Genomic DNA, 18,540 nt, shown 5'->3' on the forward strand with positions numbered 1-18,540 from the left:
ATATTTTTTCCCTAGCGCATGGTACGAGGTCTAAATCCGGCGTTCGATACTGTTAAACCCGACAGGTGTCTTCCGGGTCCCCCACGCTTCACCGGACGGGTCAAACATTTTGGTACGCCAAAAGCAAAAGATCCCCTCTCTCAATGTCAAGCAGCCACGTAACCGCTTCTAGGTGCACCGGGGCCCACTTTCCCGCCAAACCAAATCACTTAACCCAAGATCCGAGCGCCACGTTTCCGCCCCACCAATTCCAGCCGCACACGTCTCCCGGCGAAGATCCATCTCACGATGCGGTTTCCCGTGCGCCCCTCCCACGTGGCATACATCCACTGGATCCGGCCCACCTTAAAGGCCTTTTCCATTTTCATGCCGGCCCTCCCTTCTTCTGCAATTTTATTTGAATCATCATCGCTCATCGCATTCCCCAGATCATCATATGGTATTGGTATTGCGCTTCTTCCACTTTTCTATCTCATGACGACCGGCCTGAGGCGTGATCCGCCGTCCGCGGCTGTCGGCGCTTTGCGTGGAATAGCGCTGTCTCGTTCCGGCGTGATGTGTCGGTACAGCGTGAGACGAGCGCAGGCTCGCCGGAAAAGGTTGGAGATCCGGCGGCTAGAGCTTTCGAGTCAGGTCGCCGGCGGTGGCGGCAAAGTTATATCCAGTGAGAAGTACTCCAAGAATACGGAATCTGAGAGCAGAAAGAGAGATTCCGACCTCTCTGAAAGCAAGAACAGTGCGGAGAAGCGAGTTTCAGAGCTGTCTTTGTCGTACTCGTCATCGTCGGAGACCGACGTCGTTTTTCCTCGGATTGAAGCGATGAAGAGTTGGCGGAGTATCACGTGCTTACCGCACGGATCGGTATCGATGATCGGGCGGAGAAGTGAAATGGAGGACGCTGTGAGAGTGGAGCCAGGGTTTCTTGCCAGTCATTCAAGAGTGTATGACTTCTTTGGCGTGTACGACGGTCACGGAGGCTCGCGTGTGGCGCAAGCCTGCCGCGACCGGTTGCACCGGCTACTGAAGGAGGAGATTGAGGAGATAGGAACATTCGAATCGACGTCGTTAGTGGATTGGGAGAAGGTGATGGTGGCGTGTTTTGAGAAGATGGATGAGGAAGTCAATGATAATAGGAAGGGCAGTACGGCCTTGTCGGAAACGATAGGTTCCACGGCGGTGGTGGCGGTGGTAGGAGCGGAGGTGGTGGTAGTTGCCAATTGCGGCGACTCAAGAGCTGTTCTATCCCGAGAAGGCGTCGCCGTGTCCATGTCTAATGATCATAAGGTAATTTGTTATATTTTGGATGGCAAATGTCTATTAAAACTTCCATCTTTTATTGACTTCGTGCTGTAATTATATCACACTGTAAATTACCCTTTATTCATAAATCATTACTTTTTGTGGCTTTGTTTTTTTTTTTTCTTTCTTATTTATTATGTTTGGAGGATTATTCAAGAAGTATCTGAAAACAAGCTGAAATTGTGCTTGCAAAACCTGAATCTGAAGTGAGAGAAATTTTCCTGGCACTCATCATATTCAAAAACCTCATTCTTTGTCATCGCCTGAAATGAATAAGGAAAAAAGAGAAATTTGTGGCAGATTCAGTTTTAAAAAATGGCACTTGCACACAAGATGTTCCACTTTTTTATCACGATTTTATGCTATGTTTGAAACTTGCGGAAGAGAGAGAGAAAAGTAGAAAGTAAAATCACGAGGCATTGAATTTGATGAATGAGATGCTTGAGCAAACAAGTCTGGGTGACAATAAAAATAAAAATAAAAAAGTTTTTTTCTTTGAATTAGAAGGGCTTTTTTTCTTTTTTACCAAAACTAAAAGTGTACTACAAAAGATGGCTTCCCGTTGCTTTTGGTTTCCAAACAAACAAAACGACAACAATCCAAGGGTTGGCTTTTTAATTGGAGCAATCCCCCTCTGCACATCTAAAGATGAATATATTCTATATACTCGCGCTCCTTTTGACCTTTGGATAGAAGAGGAGGATTGAAGTAACTGACAATTAGCGTTAAAACTCTCAGATCTTATGTCATGAATTCTAAAGAATACAAAACAAAAATAAAAGACGGCAACAAAAATTATAACAAGGTAACATAGCCAACAGGAATATTTTTTCTTCCTCAAATTTCGGAAGGGTGGTATTTTAACTTCATTGCTGAAGTTCCCATTTTATGGTAGAAAACCAAAATCAAGCAAGAGCAAGTGTGAGTCTATATAATGCAAATAGGTGAGATATCAATAGGTAGAGTATGCACTAGTGTACTATGTTGTACCAGTAAATGTTTAAATATCTTCTATTTCATTTTCCCTTAATTGCTTATATGCGCATTGCAGTCATGCGGCCAAAACGATCCATTTTTCTATGAATTTCTGAAATTCCTGTGATATGCAACAAATTCTTCTTTCCTGTCTGCCAAAAGAAAATGAAGTTTCGAAACACATTTCATGTGTCCGGGCTTTCTACAAAGACCTGCACCATTGGGACATAGCAGTATTACAGAATACTTAACTAATTACAGGAGACTTCCTGTTTCTTGCTCTGTATATTGACAAGTTTGATGAAGTATGCATAATTTTGATGGCTTACCATGTGTTAAACTCAGGCTTGTGTCACATTATAAAAGTCATAGGTAGAGGACTTCAGCAACTTGCTTATACCACTAAAACAAGACAAATATTTGGAGTTTTTATAGCAGCAACAGGTTTATGAAGTACCAAACACCATAATGCATTTTAGCAAGTTATATTTACAAGTCTCTGTATTTCTCACCACAAATGCTTAAATCTCATTCCAAGTTACTGCATCTCACTGCGAAATCCAGTGATTCTTCAGGACATTTACAGTGGTCTAATGAAGCATTATATAATATGAATTTTAGGATCTGAACTAATATTCTGAGCCTTCTCTTCTGAGCTCAAGTTTTAAGGCAGTGAATTCCTCTTCTGTTTTGCTCCTTTCTTTATTATGTTCAACAGTCTTTTTTTGCACCTTTCTACCAATTTCTTTTTAATTTTTTAACTGTTTTGAAGAATTCATTCATGGACATTGGACATAACTAGTCAAGCTGTGGCTTCAACTCTGAATCTTGCTGAAAGAAATTCTCTTTAAGGAGTTCAAGTTACAAACCTAGATTATTCATTCACTCAATAAGGGAATGTTCTTAAGAAATCCTAGGAGATTGAAAATTAGGACACAGCATTCATATAATTTTAGTAAATACATAAACAAATATGCGACTTGGTTTTTATGTTATTTCATCATATAATAATGATGAAGGTTGAAGTGTTCATTGTGATAATAATGCTGTGAATAGTGACATTACCCTTCCCATCTTATATTAGAATTGCTCGTTTCAGGCAGACCATGTGTGAAGTAATGTAAACTTCTACTTGGATTATTTTGGTGAGTGTTCGAGATGTGTTGGCAAGTTGTCTAAAGTAATACAATACAGTTTTGAAGTATAGATCCAGAGATGATGTCCTAGTGAAAAAATGGGAACTATCATGGAATCATGGTGTTTCCTCTCTTATTAATTTGTTTGAACTAGGAAATCCAAATTGACTTGGTTGTTGACTCTTGCTGCCATTTGCTAACCTCCTGTTTGTATACTGGGCCATCTCAGCATGACTTTGTTACATGAGCAACTCCACGCCCTTTGACCTTTTGAATTATATAATGTATTGATGTGGTCCGCATGGATGGGCTCTGATTCTTTACTTTTTAATGCTTTCTCATTTGATGTCCACATATATAATTTTGGATCATTTGTTGTTCCCATTTTTGTGCACAGCCTGACAGACCTGATGAGTTAGAGAGAATTGAAGGTGCTGGTGGAAGGGTTATAAACTGGAATGGGCATCGAGTCTTAGGAGTTCTTGCTACTTCAAGATCAATAGGTATGTATGGATTAATAGTAACAAATAGTTACTGATTCATTTAACTATGCAAGTTTTGCTACAGGATTACTACCATGCATGGGTTCCTGGTAGGTTCATTGGTAGAGAAATTGTAAGAAGTTGGTTGTTCTAGAGTTGTTCTGAAGGTTAATCTCTTTTTTATTTGTGTATATTAAATATTTAGTTTGTAAGTAGTTTGTTTCTAAACAGCTTATTATATAAATATGCTGGGAAATAGTGACTATAGCTGATTCTTTGGGAAGTTTGCATCTTAAGTTTCGTGGTCTAGGAGTTAGGTCCTTTCTATGTTGTGTGTGAGCTCTTTGTTAATTATTCATTGACATTCAAATAGGATCTGGCTATGCATCAGTCAAGTGTGTTTGTGAGTTTGGTATACAACTTTAGCATACAAATGCCGTTTGATCAAAAAAAATAAAATCAAGCATTTGAGAAGTGATCTTAATGTCACTAGTCAAGGAATCAAATGATTTTGGTTCTTAGACACACAGCTAGGAGTGGTACTCGTACAAGTCCATAACCTTCAATTACATGCCCTTTAGGATTTTGACAACTATCTTAGAATTGGTTCTCATTTCTGTCTTCATATGGACTAGCGGGGATTATTTGTGTTTCCCTGTTGAGATCCCTGTAAAAAAAATTTATGATCTTTTGTTGCTAGGTTTGAGGGCATTTTTGCAACTCCTTGTAGGCTTCTCTTTTGTATATATGTTTACCTTTCCGAAAAAAGGAAAAGAACATATTTTCATCTTGAGCATCACTTCATGTGGCCTTGTTGGAAAATCTGTAAGGCCACAGGAGATAATTAATATTCCATTTCACTATTATTTAATACATCCGCATATGACTGAAGACCGGGGAATCCAACCACAAGAAGCACCTGTAGGTGAACTGAGCAAGGAGAAGATTAAGATTCTACTGATTTTAGGATGAACTTTGAGTTGTAGTTGCATCTTGCAGATTAATCATCTAAATACTTGCCTCTGATTCTTGTTGAGCTGTTACAGATCGTGAAATCTTACCCACCACCAATGGCTAAATACCCTGTTGCTTATAGAGGACAGGCAAAGCAATTGTTTGGGACACGGTTCCATCAGTACTTAGAAGCATGTACTAGCGATTGTGATTTGTCTTTCTTACAAGGTTCTAAAACATGGATGCAGGGGATCACTACCTGAAACCATTTGTAATACCCAAACCAGATGTGGCAGTGAGCAAAAGAACCAACCGAGATGAGTTCCTGATCCTAGCATCTGATGGCTTATGGGATGTGGTCTCAAATGAGGTTGCGTGCCACGTTGTAAGGCAATGCCTATATGGCAAAATGAAGAGGAGTTCCCTAGTGATTGCAAATGGAAGTAAATTGAGCAAGTTTGTGAAGGACAGCCGTGCTGCAGATGCAGCAGCCATACTAGCCGAGATGGCACTGGCCCGGGGTAGTGAAGATAACATTAGTGTGGTGGTAGTGAATTTAAATGAATAGAAACAAGTAGAGGCACAAAATAAAGGCGAGATGGAGTAGCTTCTCTCTACGTACCCTTTGTTTTCTCCATTTTACCTTGTAATCATATGCTGAGATTGATTTCATCAATTCGAGAATGTACAGGATGGTTCCTCAGTTTTGGACGTTGGTGACTCTGGTTATGTTTGGAAAACCCGCATTACTTATTACAGTGTGGCCACTTATACCGGGGCAACAAACTATATTGTTGGGCCTATGTTGTGCAACTCTTGTGTTTTAACTTGTTAGACTTTGATGTCAACCTGTCACGCGTAACACAAGCAGGGTACACATTCTATAAAACATAGTTTCAATAGATAGTATTGTCACGTAGGCATATGATATATACTGTTATATAGGCATATAAGATGTTCTTTTTTTAATTTTTAGCTATCAATTAGAATATTGAGTTGCTATTTTCTTGACATGCCACTTATAAACTTATCGTACACGTAGAAAAGATCATAAATTATTAACAAAAAACAAGTAAAAAATATGTATGAAATTATAGGTCAGCTTTTTCCTTTGGAGCTCCCATATCAAGTATTGGCATGGAATTGTCATTTTCCACGGTCTTGACAACTCAGTGCTAAGGTTCAGACACATGGGCAGCAGAAAGCTTGGATCCCATCAAGAGTTCCTGCAGGAGTGCACACGCCACACTTCTTTCTCTATTACGGATGCTGCTTCCTGATGGATCGTGTAGTTCGGCAGTATGTTCTTTCATGATTGTGTTCTGTTCTTCTAATTTCCAGTATTAAAATACTGAAAATTTTAAGAATACAAACATCTTCATATAATTTCTATTTTTGTATGTTAAGCAATGAACAATGAACAATCTATGAAACTAGTTAAAATACTATTTAATTATTTCTTAAAATTATAGTGGTTTAACATCAATTTCCTGAAATTACGTTTTGTAAGTTACGGAATTTTTCTTATTCCAAGTGAAAAAGAATAAATTTTGAAAGCGGGGATTTTAGTTTTTATAGTAAGTAATGTGTGAGCTTTATGACAAATTTATGAGAGTTACGTAGATGCCTTGCCTTAATGGAAAAAGTTAAAGTAGAGAAAAGGCAATGTAATAACGTGTTTCCATGAAAAGGCGCACGGCTCAAACACAAAGCATCATAATTTCCTCTCTGCTTCGGTGAAATGGCTGGGAGGCAGGCAGGCACACTCACTCCGCACAGCTCACCATCCATTCAATCTCGCGAGTACAAGATGCCTCAGGATGATGCTCTTCACGTGAAACCGTTCCTCTTCCCTTCCGTTTCTTTCTCTAGCATTTTACCATTCTCCATAACCTCCCCTTTGGGGAGTTACCAACTCGCCGTGTTCTCACTTTTCACACGCCAAGTTCCCCTCGCTCCAATCCATCTCTTTTGTTGCTCCCTTTTTTCTCAGCTCTGAAACAGGGTTGAGAGAACCTTGCAGTTGTTTAGCTACTCAGTAATCCTCGCAGGGATACTTGAAATCTCATTTAGTTTTTAGGAATGCAAAAATTAATAATAATAATAATAGGAATTTTCTCAAACTTTTAAAATGACCAGCATGTTTGACTCTTGACTGATTTTGAAAATAATACATTAATTTACTTGAATTTTATTTTCCTTTTTTGTCTACCAAAAGGAGTATGAGGTTTCAAAAAGTGTTAAACGATTCTTATTATTGAAATTTGTTTTTCAATTTTTTTTTTAAAAAGCAAAAACTCAAAGAATGCAATTAGTTTGATAATAAATAATAATCTTGAAATAACCCAAAAGTTTTTATTTAAAAAATGAAAAAAAAAAAAAAAGCAGCATAGAACCTTCACCAAATAAAAGATTATGGGACTGAGTATTTTCTTTGATGGTGCCTAAAAATAACTTATAATTAATTTAGGTTAATCTGGATAAATAGTTATTTAGATGATGGTTGAAAATCATTATTTGTCAATTGTAACTTGAAATTACCATTAAAAAGTGTTTTAAAAGGCTCTCTATACTCAAATTAGAAAAAATATGTTTGAAATGATAGTGTGCAAGTGAACCAATGGTTTAACCATATTCATACTTTGCAGAGACATTGGTTTTATGGTACATATAGTGTTTTAATGCTTAAAGAAATTAAAAAATAGAGATAATAAGGATTGAGATGACACTTATCTTATTGGGCATGATTGATATGTTACCTTATTTGATGCTATTAATCTTTTATATTATCTAACATTATTAATAACTTGAATGATTATCTCAATCTTAAAATATTCTAAACTTAGTCTCTTTTCAAGTGGACGCTTATAAGTGAGTGACTTGTCCATTGAACAAATTTTAACTTTTTTTAAATGTCCCAACATATAATTAAGCCTACATAGTAGTCAACTTTTTGTATATTAGTAACATCCTTCAACTACATAGTATTCAACTTTTTGTATATTAGTAACATTCTTCAAGTAATGATCATTGGAACGGTAAGATCGGCCGGACCTATAGTGTAATTTAAGAGTCCATTATCTCAAGGCCTATAAACTATGTTAATTTAAGGGGCCCATAAAATTAAGAGAAAATAACTATTTTGTACCTGTATTTAAATGACGATTTTGCCCCTATATAAATCACTCTCCCAATCTAAAATTTGCAGAATAAACTCTCTCTCCTCTGTGTCTAAATGAATATTTGTTTATTTTTTGTCCCTGTGTCTATATGAATATTTGTAAATCACTTTTTGTTCTTGTGTTTAAATGAAATTTTGTTTATTTTTTTATATTTTATTATAAAAATAAAATTTTAATGTGATTCGGACCCATTTTTATATTTCAACTTAGGACTCCAAAATCTCAAGTACTGGGTAAGATGCTTTTGTACAAAGAAAATCTTATATAAACTTAGCCTAACTTAAAATTATAGACTAAGCTAATTAAAAATCAAAATTTGTTATCACAAATTGTCAAACTTTCATCTACGTGTCAACCCATTAATAGCTCTAAGTTTACATCCGTATCATTCTCCTTATTGTCTTTTAACTAAAAATAAAGTTAGGAGGATGTGGAGTATTCAATATTTTTAAATAACAAATATGTTCTTATTGTATTTAAGTTTGTTTTAGATCATTTATTTTATTTTATTTTACCTATTATACATTTATATATTCATTATTTTTAAATTTTATTTTTATCTTTCAGGACACAAAACGACAATAATAATTGTAATAAAACAGTTGTTATTATCTTAACTCCCTTTTGTTTATAACAAAAAAAAAAAATCTTCTTTATATATATAATTTTTCTAGAGATAAAACATATGTAAAAAAAAGATATTATAATTTAAAAGTAAAAAAAAATTGAATTTTAAAATTATCTTCAAACATTAATAACTAACTATTCTAATCCTCATAACATGTAAGAAAGCAGGAGCAGTCTTATCCAGATTAATAATCAGAATGCCTTTGCGATTGGTGGGAGCCTCCTCAAGCCTCTCACTGTCACGCCTGTGAAGCATTAAACTCGTGTGAATTAAGTACAAATCTGCCAGCAGCTTGTGAACCGTCGGTTGAGGATTTAGAAAGCAAGCTTTAGTTTTGGACACCCCCACCACCACGTACGGGCCACGAGGACAATTCCATGGACCACGCATCATGATGATGATGATAGATGATTCATCTCCGGCCACTTTCTCTTGGGTCTTGATATTACGAGGACTTATATTGAGCTCTGATTCTCTACTTTCCTACTTTATTATATATAATATAATAAATATATATATATCCTTAATCGCATGCATCGCACATCTCTCTCTTATAATTTATTTGAATAAAGAGTCAAAACTGATATTTTGTCAATTATACCGTGGTAGTACCTCATTCGTCACTTAATATATTAAATATGAGAATGGTATAATTTTAAGTTAAATTTGTATTTTCAAATATAAGATAAATCATTTAATTCTATCACTATTTTATATTATTATTATTATTTTTTTTCAATTTAATTAGAATAGCAAACATGCCGTTAGTACAAAATTCCCACGATGATAATGCTATGGGTAAAATAAAAAAATTGTTTCTAATTGCTGCTTTTAGAAGATCTTCCTCCCTTTAATTAGGTTTTTTATTTTTGGAATTATAGGAATGCAATTTACTTGAAATAATTACAAAATCATAAAAGATTTGAAAAGTTTATATGCTAATAATGAGTAATGAATTGGAAAGGTTGATTTTTGGCGCAGCATGCGGGCGTGAGATGAGATATGTCAATTACAATGAAATAAGCTTAGCTCGTTTTACCTTTAAATTCATGTTTTTAAAATAGATAAATATTTATTAAAATAGAAACAAATATTAAAATATTTATATATCTAAAATAAAATATTCCAACATTATTTAACCAGAGATACAGAGACCGGAATATCTTTTGGTAAAACATAAATATTATTTTAATTAGTAAAAAATAAATCTTTAAACCACCAAATAATTTACAAAAAAAAAGGAAATAGATAAAAGAAAAAGGGGTAACGAAAAGCCACATCGGCGATGCGTCTCCGTCTCGTCTCGTCTCGTCATCAATTAGCCTCCTACAAATTTCCCTTTCTGTCCACCCCAACCGCCCCCCACCGGAAAGCCCCTTCTCATAGCTGCTCCAACCATTCAGGGCAATGCCAGTCATTTCACTAACCCGTGCGGAATGTGGGATAATTGAATAACCTAGAGGCTTTTGTTGCGCCATTTTTATCCAAACGCGCACAAAGCTCTGTCTCGGCACAGAATCACGGAGAGTGAGCGCTCCCCAAGCTGAACGTGCGATTGAGTGATTCTCTCTTCGAGTCTTCTTTCCCGCCCACTCAATCATCTCTCTCTTTCCTTTCTCAACGCTTATATATACGCAGATATTCGCATTCGTGCATTTATCATCAACCGCATAGCCATTTACCTCAGGCAAGTTCTCTCTCTCTCTCTCTCTCTCTCTCACAGCTCCGCTTCTTTTTGCCTTATAATAAACCCTAGTGCTCTGTTCGATTCCCGAGAAAGCTGTGAAAAACGAGAAAAGGAAAAGGTTAAAGAAAAGCTGTTCTTCCTTTATTCCTTTGTTCTTGTGTTTAGCAGACAATGAAGCTAACCGATCAGGATTTGACTGCTTGAAATTTCGACGGCATTTTGAGAAAATGGAAGCAAATTTTGTTATATTTCCGATTTTCGTTTTGTCAGCGATCAAACGTAGCACGACTGTGCAGGTTTTGTTTGTGAATTGTGATAAATGTAGGCAACGAGTGTTGGAGTTTTCAACGTTGGTGAAACTAAAAGCAAGTGGACATCAAGTTTTTTAGTCTTTTGTTTTAATATGTATATGTCTTTCTTTCCGTTCGGCTTCTAAGTGATCGAGCAGAGCTCGTTGCAATTTATGCCGAGTCCAAGTAAATAGATTTTTTTTTATTTATTTGTTTTTTTTCCTTCCCTGTTTGAAGGCAACAGGAAGTTGTATGTGAACTTTTATTCTTTACACCATCATGGAAGATTTAATTTTATTCCTTGAAATAGTTCATGTGCACGACGAGTAAATAACGATTCTTGTTATTGGTTAAGTAAATATGTGAATAGACTTATTATGTATGCCTTTTTTTAACAAACAATATATTCTTGTTATTGCCATTTTCTTCTTTGTTTTGCTTTCCTAATTCGGAGATGCTTTCCTAAACTTTGCCCTTTTTCTTTTACCCATATTTTCTTCCCTTCATGAATGCTAAGGTGATAAGTTATAAGTTGTTGTATGGCTTGAACTTGCGCAGTCTTTTCTGGTATTCTTCTTTTCATGTGTGTGTGAAGTTTGGATTATTAGCATACTATTTTGTCTCGTGTTTTAATTTTTCTCCACAATTATGTTATTATTTTTACATTTCATGTTTGTATAAGAAGCACAATTAAAAACCGTTGAGTTTAGTGCTAAATTTTAACCAGAAATTTGTCCCGCTCCTGTCAATAGCAGTATTGACACAAGCTGATATCTTTGTTTTTTCGAATATCTATGTTGCCTCTCTTCGTTCTTTTCTACATGTGTCTGTCTGTGTATCTGCATCATTATGGGTCTTTGGCAGTATTTTTATGGTAACTATTTAGCTGACTAGACCAGATTTTGGTGATCAGAGACTGGAGCCGAAGAAGAAAAAAATTATATATGGAAGGCGGCGGAGGAAGAGGTTCGGAATGCCAGAAGACTATGGATGTGAAGGCGAATGATAATGGGAATGCTTTCGATAAGGCTTTTATTCCAACCTGTTGCTTGAAACATGGATCATTGGACCCTGAGTTTGATGCCAAATGCCACTCAACAGTTGTTCCGGGATGGTTCTCAGAAGTTGGGTCCTGCTCCGGTCATTATTTTTTCTTTGCTTCTGTTTTTAAAGCACTGTTCTAAATTTCTAGAAGTCCTTATTTTCCTCATCACTCTTCTGTTATCTGGTTATGATTTGCTGGGAAAATATGCAGGGGTTTGTTGACTCCCCTTTTTTTGTGTTGCTCTTTGCAGGTAAAGGTGGCAAGCGAGTTTATTTTAATAGCCCAATGTGGCCAGGTATTTTTTACCATCATTGCACTCTCTCTCTAGCCTAATATAGTTAAGTTTGATTTGGAGTGCAAGACAGCCTAGCCAACACTTCATGCAAGTTCTAGGATCCTAGAAAGTTCAAATCCGTAATGTGATTAATCTACATCTCATTTAACTTTTGTGATCTCTTCCTTTGGAAATACACTCATCAACCTGTCAAATTTGAAGTCTTTAATTGATCCAGTTTTTTAGACGCAACTAAAGGAGTTTGTAGGTGTTGGTCACTTTAGTTCTGGGAAGACATTGCAAATTGTGTTCAGTATTCATATCTAATTCATATTGGATTCGTAAACTGGTCATACAAAGCAATGCATTTGTCATTTTTATGGTTGATGAATTGTCCAATACATTAAAATATGTATTAGATACACAATGTGGTGTATCCAACAGTGATGACTTGGTTGAAGTTGAATCTGCCTGTATGTAATGTTTGGAAGGCTTGTAGCCTCTAGTATATATTTTTAATTTCATGGATTTGGGATGTTGATTGGTGCATCTAAGATTATAATAATGAACGCAATATATGTTTTGTCTTACAAAAGACTTTTATAACTTCCCAGACACAAATAACTGTCCAACAAAACATCATAACTTCTCAATTTCCTTTATCTTTCTACTCACAAATAACTTCTCTGCTAAAACATAAATAACTTCTTTTAATTTCCAAGCATACATAACTTCTCACTAAAAATTTAAATATATAACCCATTCGTTTACTTGCATGTGCATGGCACGTGCCACCCCTCTAGTCTAAGTTCCTTTCACATCAACATAGTTTTTACTCCATGGAGTTGCAATGCTATGATGTCTTGGAAAAGTTGGTTTTTCCCAAAGTACCTAATATGTGAAGAAACTGTGGGTTGGACTAACTTTGACATGTTCTATCCTTATTCCTACCCACACCCGGTCCAATCTTGATTCCTATATAGATTATAGAAAATTGTTTGAGATTGGGATCTTGTTCCGTTGCTAGTACTTCACTTATGCCTGATCCTATCGCACATCCAAATGTGATAATAAGAGCTTTAATAGGATGCTCCTTCTACAAGGAATAAGTTCAATAATAGTCCTGTGTTTTTCCTAACTTCATGATTTTATGGATATGGCCAAGTAATTTGTATTATTAACTTGTAGGAGAAGTACATTCACTGGAAGTAGAAAAGATGCTGTTCAAGGAGAAGTCAGAGTTCCAAGAGGTCATGGTTTTTGAGGTACATGCTTCAAATATCGTATTACTAGAGATTACTTTCTGTTTTTCTGCTGCTTATTGTATCATGTGTGAGTTTCCTGATTCTTTTTTTTTTTATATTTTTGCTTCTTGTAAGTTTCCTGATTCTTTTCCTTCTACTTGCAGTCCTCAACAAATGGGAAAGTGCTTGTACTTGATGGTATTGTTCAGTTGACTGAGAAAGATGAATGCGCCTATCAGGAGATGATAACTCATCTCCCACTTTGTTCAATACAATCTCCAAAAACTGTAATTTCTATAAACTGCTACTTTAGATAATAATGGGTTTATTGTTTTATATTCCTTCAAAGTTAATTTCAGTTCATAGATAACCATGGTTGGATTCCTGAAATTAAATAATGCAAATAAGTGCAGTGGCATCTTAAAAATGCAATGTTGCATATTACGTTTCACTTTTATGGGTGAACTGTAATTGCTTACATGTATGTTTGAATTCTATCCATAGTTGCATTTCCAACTAAACTTTTCTCTATTTGTTTCAAAAACTTGCACTACTATTTTTGAGTTTTGTATCTATTAGTATTAGGAGGTTCAAGAATCATTCAGGGAATATGAACAAAATTCCTGGAATTTCTTGTGGTTGTAGCTGGATGCATATGGAGCTGAAATCTAATTGTGCTGTTATTTCTGGGTAAATGGGTTGGTTTTGATTAGCATTATCTTGCCATTGATAGAGATGGCTGGGGATATAGAATTCATGCAGCTACCTCACCTCTACTAGAATTAAGACTTGTGTGTTGTGATTTAAAAGTGAAATACTATTTCTTGCCATATGCTCTTATGTGATCTTCCAAGGGAGCTTCAGGGAATAGTAGTACTTCTGATATGGTATCCAATTGCTTGAGCCTTGTACAAATTTTATTTCGTACAACATTGTTGGTAGAGCTGGTTACCTGTTCCATTTTTCATGATCTTGCAAGCTGTTATTTCTTCTTTTAGCAAGAGTAACATGTAAGGCCTTTTTATTAATTTGTTTGCTGCAGGTTCTGGTTGTAGGTGGTGGTGACGGTGGAGTTCTTAGGGAGATTTGTCGCCACAGTTCAGTTGAGATCATTGATATTTGTGAGATTGATAAAATGGTTGTAGATGTGAGTGGAAACGAAGCACCCATTCATCGAATTCTGTTTTCTTTTCTACTTGTTTGACAAGTTCCTTGCTGAACTTTTCTTGTAGGTTAGCAAAAAGTTTTTCCCAGAGTTATCCATTGGCTTTGAGGATCCTCGAGTTCGGCTTCATATTGGTGATGGTATGTGGACATCTGTTCTAATTTCTGGTCTGCAGTTGAGTTAAAAATGTGAATTTAATAATGTACCTTAGTGCATTTCTATACTTCCCTCCTAATTGTTATTTCATGATTATGATAGCTGTTGATTTTCTACGATGTGCACCTGAAGGAAAGTATGATGCAGTTATTGTTGATTCATCAGATCCTGTTGGTATGTTTGCATCACTTTAATATCTGTTTTCCCTTCCCTTCTTTCTTTTACTTTGTTTTTAACTTCTACATTTTCCTCTTGGTTTCCTTCTTTCTTGGTTTATGGGTGGGTGGGTTTGGGAATTTCTTTTATGTTCATCTTCTGAAGCCTAGAAAGGGCTCTTGATCTTTCTTGTGCATCTACTGAAAGTCAGATTATTGTTACCTTCAATTGTCCAGTTGGTGAATGCATAGATCTGATAGCATTTTTTTGAAGCTTTTTGGACACTTGTGAAGGTTAATAGTATATATCAACAGAAAATTGATGGACACTTGCCTTAGGGCCAATTGGTAGACCTTTTGTTTTTCTTTCTTTTGTTTTTTTTATTTTCATTATTTTAATAGCAAAAACAGAAAAATGGCATTTGATTGCTTGTTTTTGTTTTCAAATATTTTGAGAACTTGGAAAAAAAAGGAAAATAATAAAGCAATAAAGGATGTTTTCACATTGTTTATTTCATTTTTATTTTCTTCCTTCCCCACCCTTGGGTCCTCACGCTTCCTTGACCCCTTATCTGAAAACATAGATTTTTTTGTTGATTTTTCTGGTATACATGGATGCATAAAATGGGAAATCGCCATAGGTTTTTTCTTTCTTACTTTGTATTTAGGTTTTAACATATGATTATTGATATATGTTCCTCTTATATTAATCTGGATGCCATGCAAATCCTATTGTATGGGCATTCCTACTTGAGATGCTTATGATATCTCAAGGCATTTAATGAATTAGATCAATTTTATTTGTGGAGCTTATTTTTCTTGATTTAGGTCCTGCCCAGGAACTTGTGGAGAGGCCATTTTTTGAGATGATTGCAAAAGCACTGAGGCCTGGAGGTGTTGTTTGCAATATGGCAGAAAGTATGTGGCTTCACACTCATCTCATTCAAGATATGATTTCTATTTGCCGGGAAACTTTTAAGGGTTCTGTTCACTATGCATGGGCAAGTGTTCCTACATATCCAAGGTACACCATACATTAACTTCGCATGCCTTGTGTGGTTTTTCTTCAATTGATTCTTTGAAGCTCCTAGTTTGGTTCTTACAGTTGTATGGAGCCGTTTGTCTATTTTCCTTTATAGAGCTCCGGCAGCTTCACCATTGTTAACAACTCATTTATTCAGTGGTTTTGTTTTTTCCAGCAGTTATCATCTTGTGCAGTTACGAAAAAAATTGTAGTTTTGGCCATCGAAGTTGGTTAATGCTTTTAGTTCATTCTGATAATGAAATGGTTTTTCACATTGTGGATACAGTGGCGTGATTGGATTTTTGATATGCTCAACAGAGGGTCCACCTGTGGACTTTCTTCATCCTATCAATCCTATTGAGAAAATAGAGGGAGCACTCATGCATCAAAGAGAATTGAGGTTTTACAACTCTGAGGTAATTCCCTCGTCTCACTTAAATTTCTACAGCTAGAAGTTCTCTCCTACTCTTTTGCTTAGACGAATCTTACTTTTTTTCTAAATAAATTTCCATGGTTGAAGTAAAAATCGGTTGGACCAATAGTCACCATCTGTATATTTTGCCTCATTTTTTTTTATCTTTCTTATTTTTTTACTTTTGTATTTTTTTTGTTGTGTTATCTATTAGTATTTTTGTTTCTGTTAATCAGTTATGTTTTGTGAGTGGAAAATCTGAGCAAATATTCTTTGTTTAACTATTTGGTTGTTTTGACACTAAAAGAGTAGGATAGGCTGTGTATTGCTTATAAGTGCTCAGCCCTTTCGAGTCTGAATGATTTTAAACTGTCCTGCGCAGAAGTCTTCAAGTTACCTGGGGTCTTCTCCCCATACTCGTGAATTTTTTATTGTTTGGCACTTTTTAACATACCGTATTTTATCTTTTGATTTAAATATTTTAGAATGCAAACATTTTTCCGAATAGTACCTTTCCCCTTTCTTCCCTTTCCTTCCCCCTCCATCCCCTCAACCCAAACATAACCTTATTATTTATCTTTGGTTGGTGAAGGGGAGCACCAGTAACCCCGATATTCTTGCCTGTTGATGTTATTGGCCAATTAGTTTCAATTTAGACAAGTAAAAGTTGCATTAAAAAAAGCTTGGTTTTAGTTTGCCTGATATTTATTGGCCTATTAGTTTGAATTAGACAAGTAAAAGTTACATTAAAAAAAGCTCGTTTGTAGTTTACCTGATACTTGTTGGCCCATTAGTTTGAATTTAGACAAGTAGAAGCTACTTTAAGAAAAGCTCATTTGTAGCCCCCAGGGTTCAGCCTAGTGGTTTCTGCGATTCTCAAGGGTGTTGTCATCAGGTTTGCATTGATCCCGGGGTCGAAACTAAGGGGCTGTCAGGTCTTGATTTACCTCCCCCCTCAGAGTGGGGCATCAAGGGGCGCCAGTGATAAGGTATAATCTAAAAAAAAAAAAAGAAAAGCTCATTCATAATTTGCCTGACACACTAAATACCCTGAGGTAAGACATAATTCCAAGTACCACCCCACCTCCATTTTCAGAAATTACAATCCTTATTCTTTAGTTTTAAAAAAGCTGTTAACATTTTGTCTCCTGTTTTTAAACAATCCCTAAATTTTGAGAAATTCCCCAAAAAAACGCTGGTGGTGACCAGATCGCTGGGGTTTAGTTTTTGGACGCTGGTGGTGGCTGGTGATTGTTGCCAGCCACAGCTGATTTTTTTTATTCCTTTTTTTTAAAGTAGATATAGAGAAAGAGAGGGAGAGAGTTTGAAAAAGGATGGGCGAGATGGTCATTTTAAGTTTTACCTCAGGGGTGCTGAGTGTAACTTGCTTGTGTAATTTATATTGGGCTCAACAGTGCCCTGACGTCTATTGCAAACTGAAACGCCTCTGGTATGTCAACGATAATGGTTTATTTTGTCATAAGGTAACACCTAAACCCCAAAAATATTAGATTATGAGTCTTGGTCCATTTGGTTAGCACAGATCAATCAACATTCTGTGACTGATTTTTTACTCTATTTTGGACAGATTCACAGAGCTGCTTTTTCCTTGCCATCATTTGTCAAGAGGGAGGTCTCTCTTCTCCGAATTCTCCATCCCCAGCTAAGCGGCTTCGTGGTTTGCAGTGAAATTTAGCTGCCCTATTTGTTTTTCTTCTAAAATGGATGCACCCCCACGCTAGAGTGGAGGTGACTGTTGATTAGTAAATAACTTACTGTGTAGCAAGCATTAATGCAGCCATTATATTTCGCTAGAGTTCAATATGGTCTTGTTTGTATTTGCTGAAACTGAAAGCTCGCCTTGGTGGCAGCTCATTTATCCACTAGTCTAGGTGACCCTATATTCAGTAGATTGAGATTGAGAGTGTTTCGTGATACGTTATATTTCTGGACCGATGATAGGTTGATGATACCAGTGAGATTTTATTATTCTGGTGACTATCATTTCTCTGCAATGCCCTAGTTGTCAATCCATCAACTGAGTTCGTATGAATGCATTATTAGTTGCCTCTGATTTAAAGGCTGTGTTTTGGTTTTGGCAGCTGGTTTGGTTTCATCGCTCTAGTTGTGCTTTCTGCCTTGGCATAAATAAATATATAAAACTAAGATGGGTTTATTCAATTTATATTTGCATCTGTATTGGAGAACCAACCATGCTGGGAAAGATAATTTTAGTGGTATGTTTGGACTTCATGTTTGAAGAAAAGAATAAGGATAATTACATTAGAAACATCTTCGGCTTTTATTTCCTGGAAACTTTTAGTTCTCAACTTCACCGAAAAAACAAAATATAAAATTATCAAATTAAGCCTTTTGTTTATACAAAATATAAAATCTCTGGAGGAATTTATTTACCTTGTTCTTTGAATCTT

At 35.9% G+C, this 18,540-nt stretch overlaps 2 protein-coding genes across 3 annotated transcripts; both read left to right on the forward strand.

Moving 5' to 3' along the window:
* The first annotated feature begins 272 nt into the window (after positions 1-272).
* LOC127790886 (protein phosphatase 2C 51-like) lies at positions 273-6,174 on the forward strand. Of its 2 annotated transcripts, none has more exons than XM_052320621.1 (3): positions 273-1,284; positions 3,808-3,913; positions 5,944-6,174. In XM_052320621.1, exons 1-3 carry the CDS (start codon positions 289-291, stop codon positions 6,009-6,011), a joined length of 1,170 nt encoding a protein of 389 aa, XP_052176581.1. In that variant the 5' UTR covers positions 273-288; the 3' UTR covers positions 6,012-6,174. The 2 variants fall into 2 exon arrangements, with proteins under 2 accessions (XP_052176581.1, XP_052176576.1); XM_052320616.1 differs by lacking the exon at positions 5,944-6,174 and adding an exon at positions 5,095-5,602.
* A 3,922-nt stretch (positions 6,175-10,096) lies between these two features.
* Positions 10,097-17,922, forward strand: LOC127788653 (spermine synthase). Its single transcript, XM_052317247.1, is given in 12 exon segments — positions 10,097-10,343; positions 11,547-11,773; positions 11,929-11,973; positions 13,141-13,217; positions 13,361-13,483; positions 14,239-14,343; positions 14,429-14,501; positions 14,620-14,691; positions 15,501-15,696; positions 15,983-16,112; positions 17,697-17,751; positions 17,754-17,922. Coding segments are annotated over 11 exon segments (1,116 nt in total). The 5' UTR covers positions 10,097-10,343; positions 11,547-11,577; the 3' UTR covers positions 17,798-17,922.
* Positions 17,923-18,540: the final 618 nt, after the last annotated feature.

The sequence above is a fragment of the Diospyros lotus genome, chromosome 1, assembly GCF_014633365.1.
Source record: "Diospyros lotus cultivar Yz01 chromosome 1, ASM1463336v1, whole genome shotgun sequence".
Lineage (NCBI taxonomy): Eukaryota > Viridiplantae > Streptophyta > Magnoliopsida > Ericales > Ebenaceae > Diospyros > Diospyros lotus.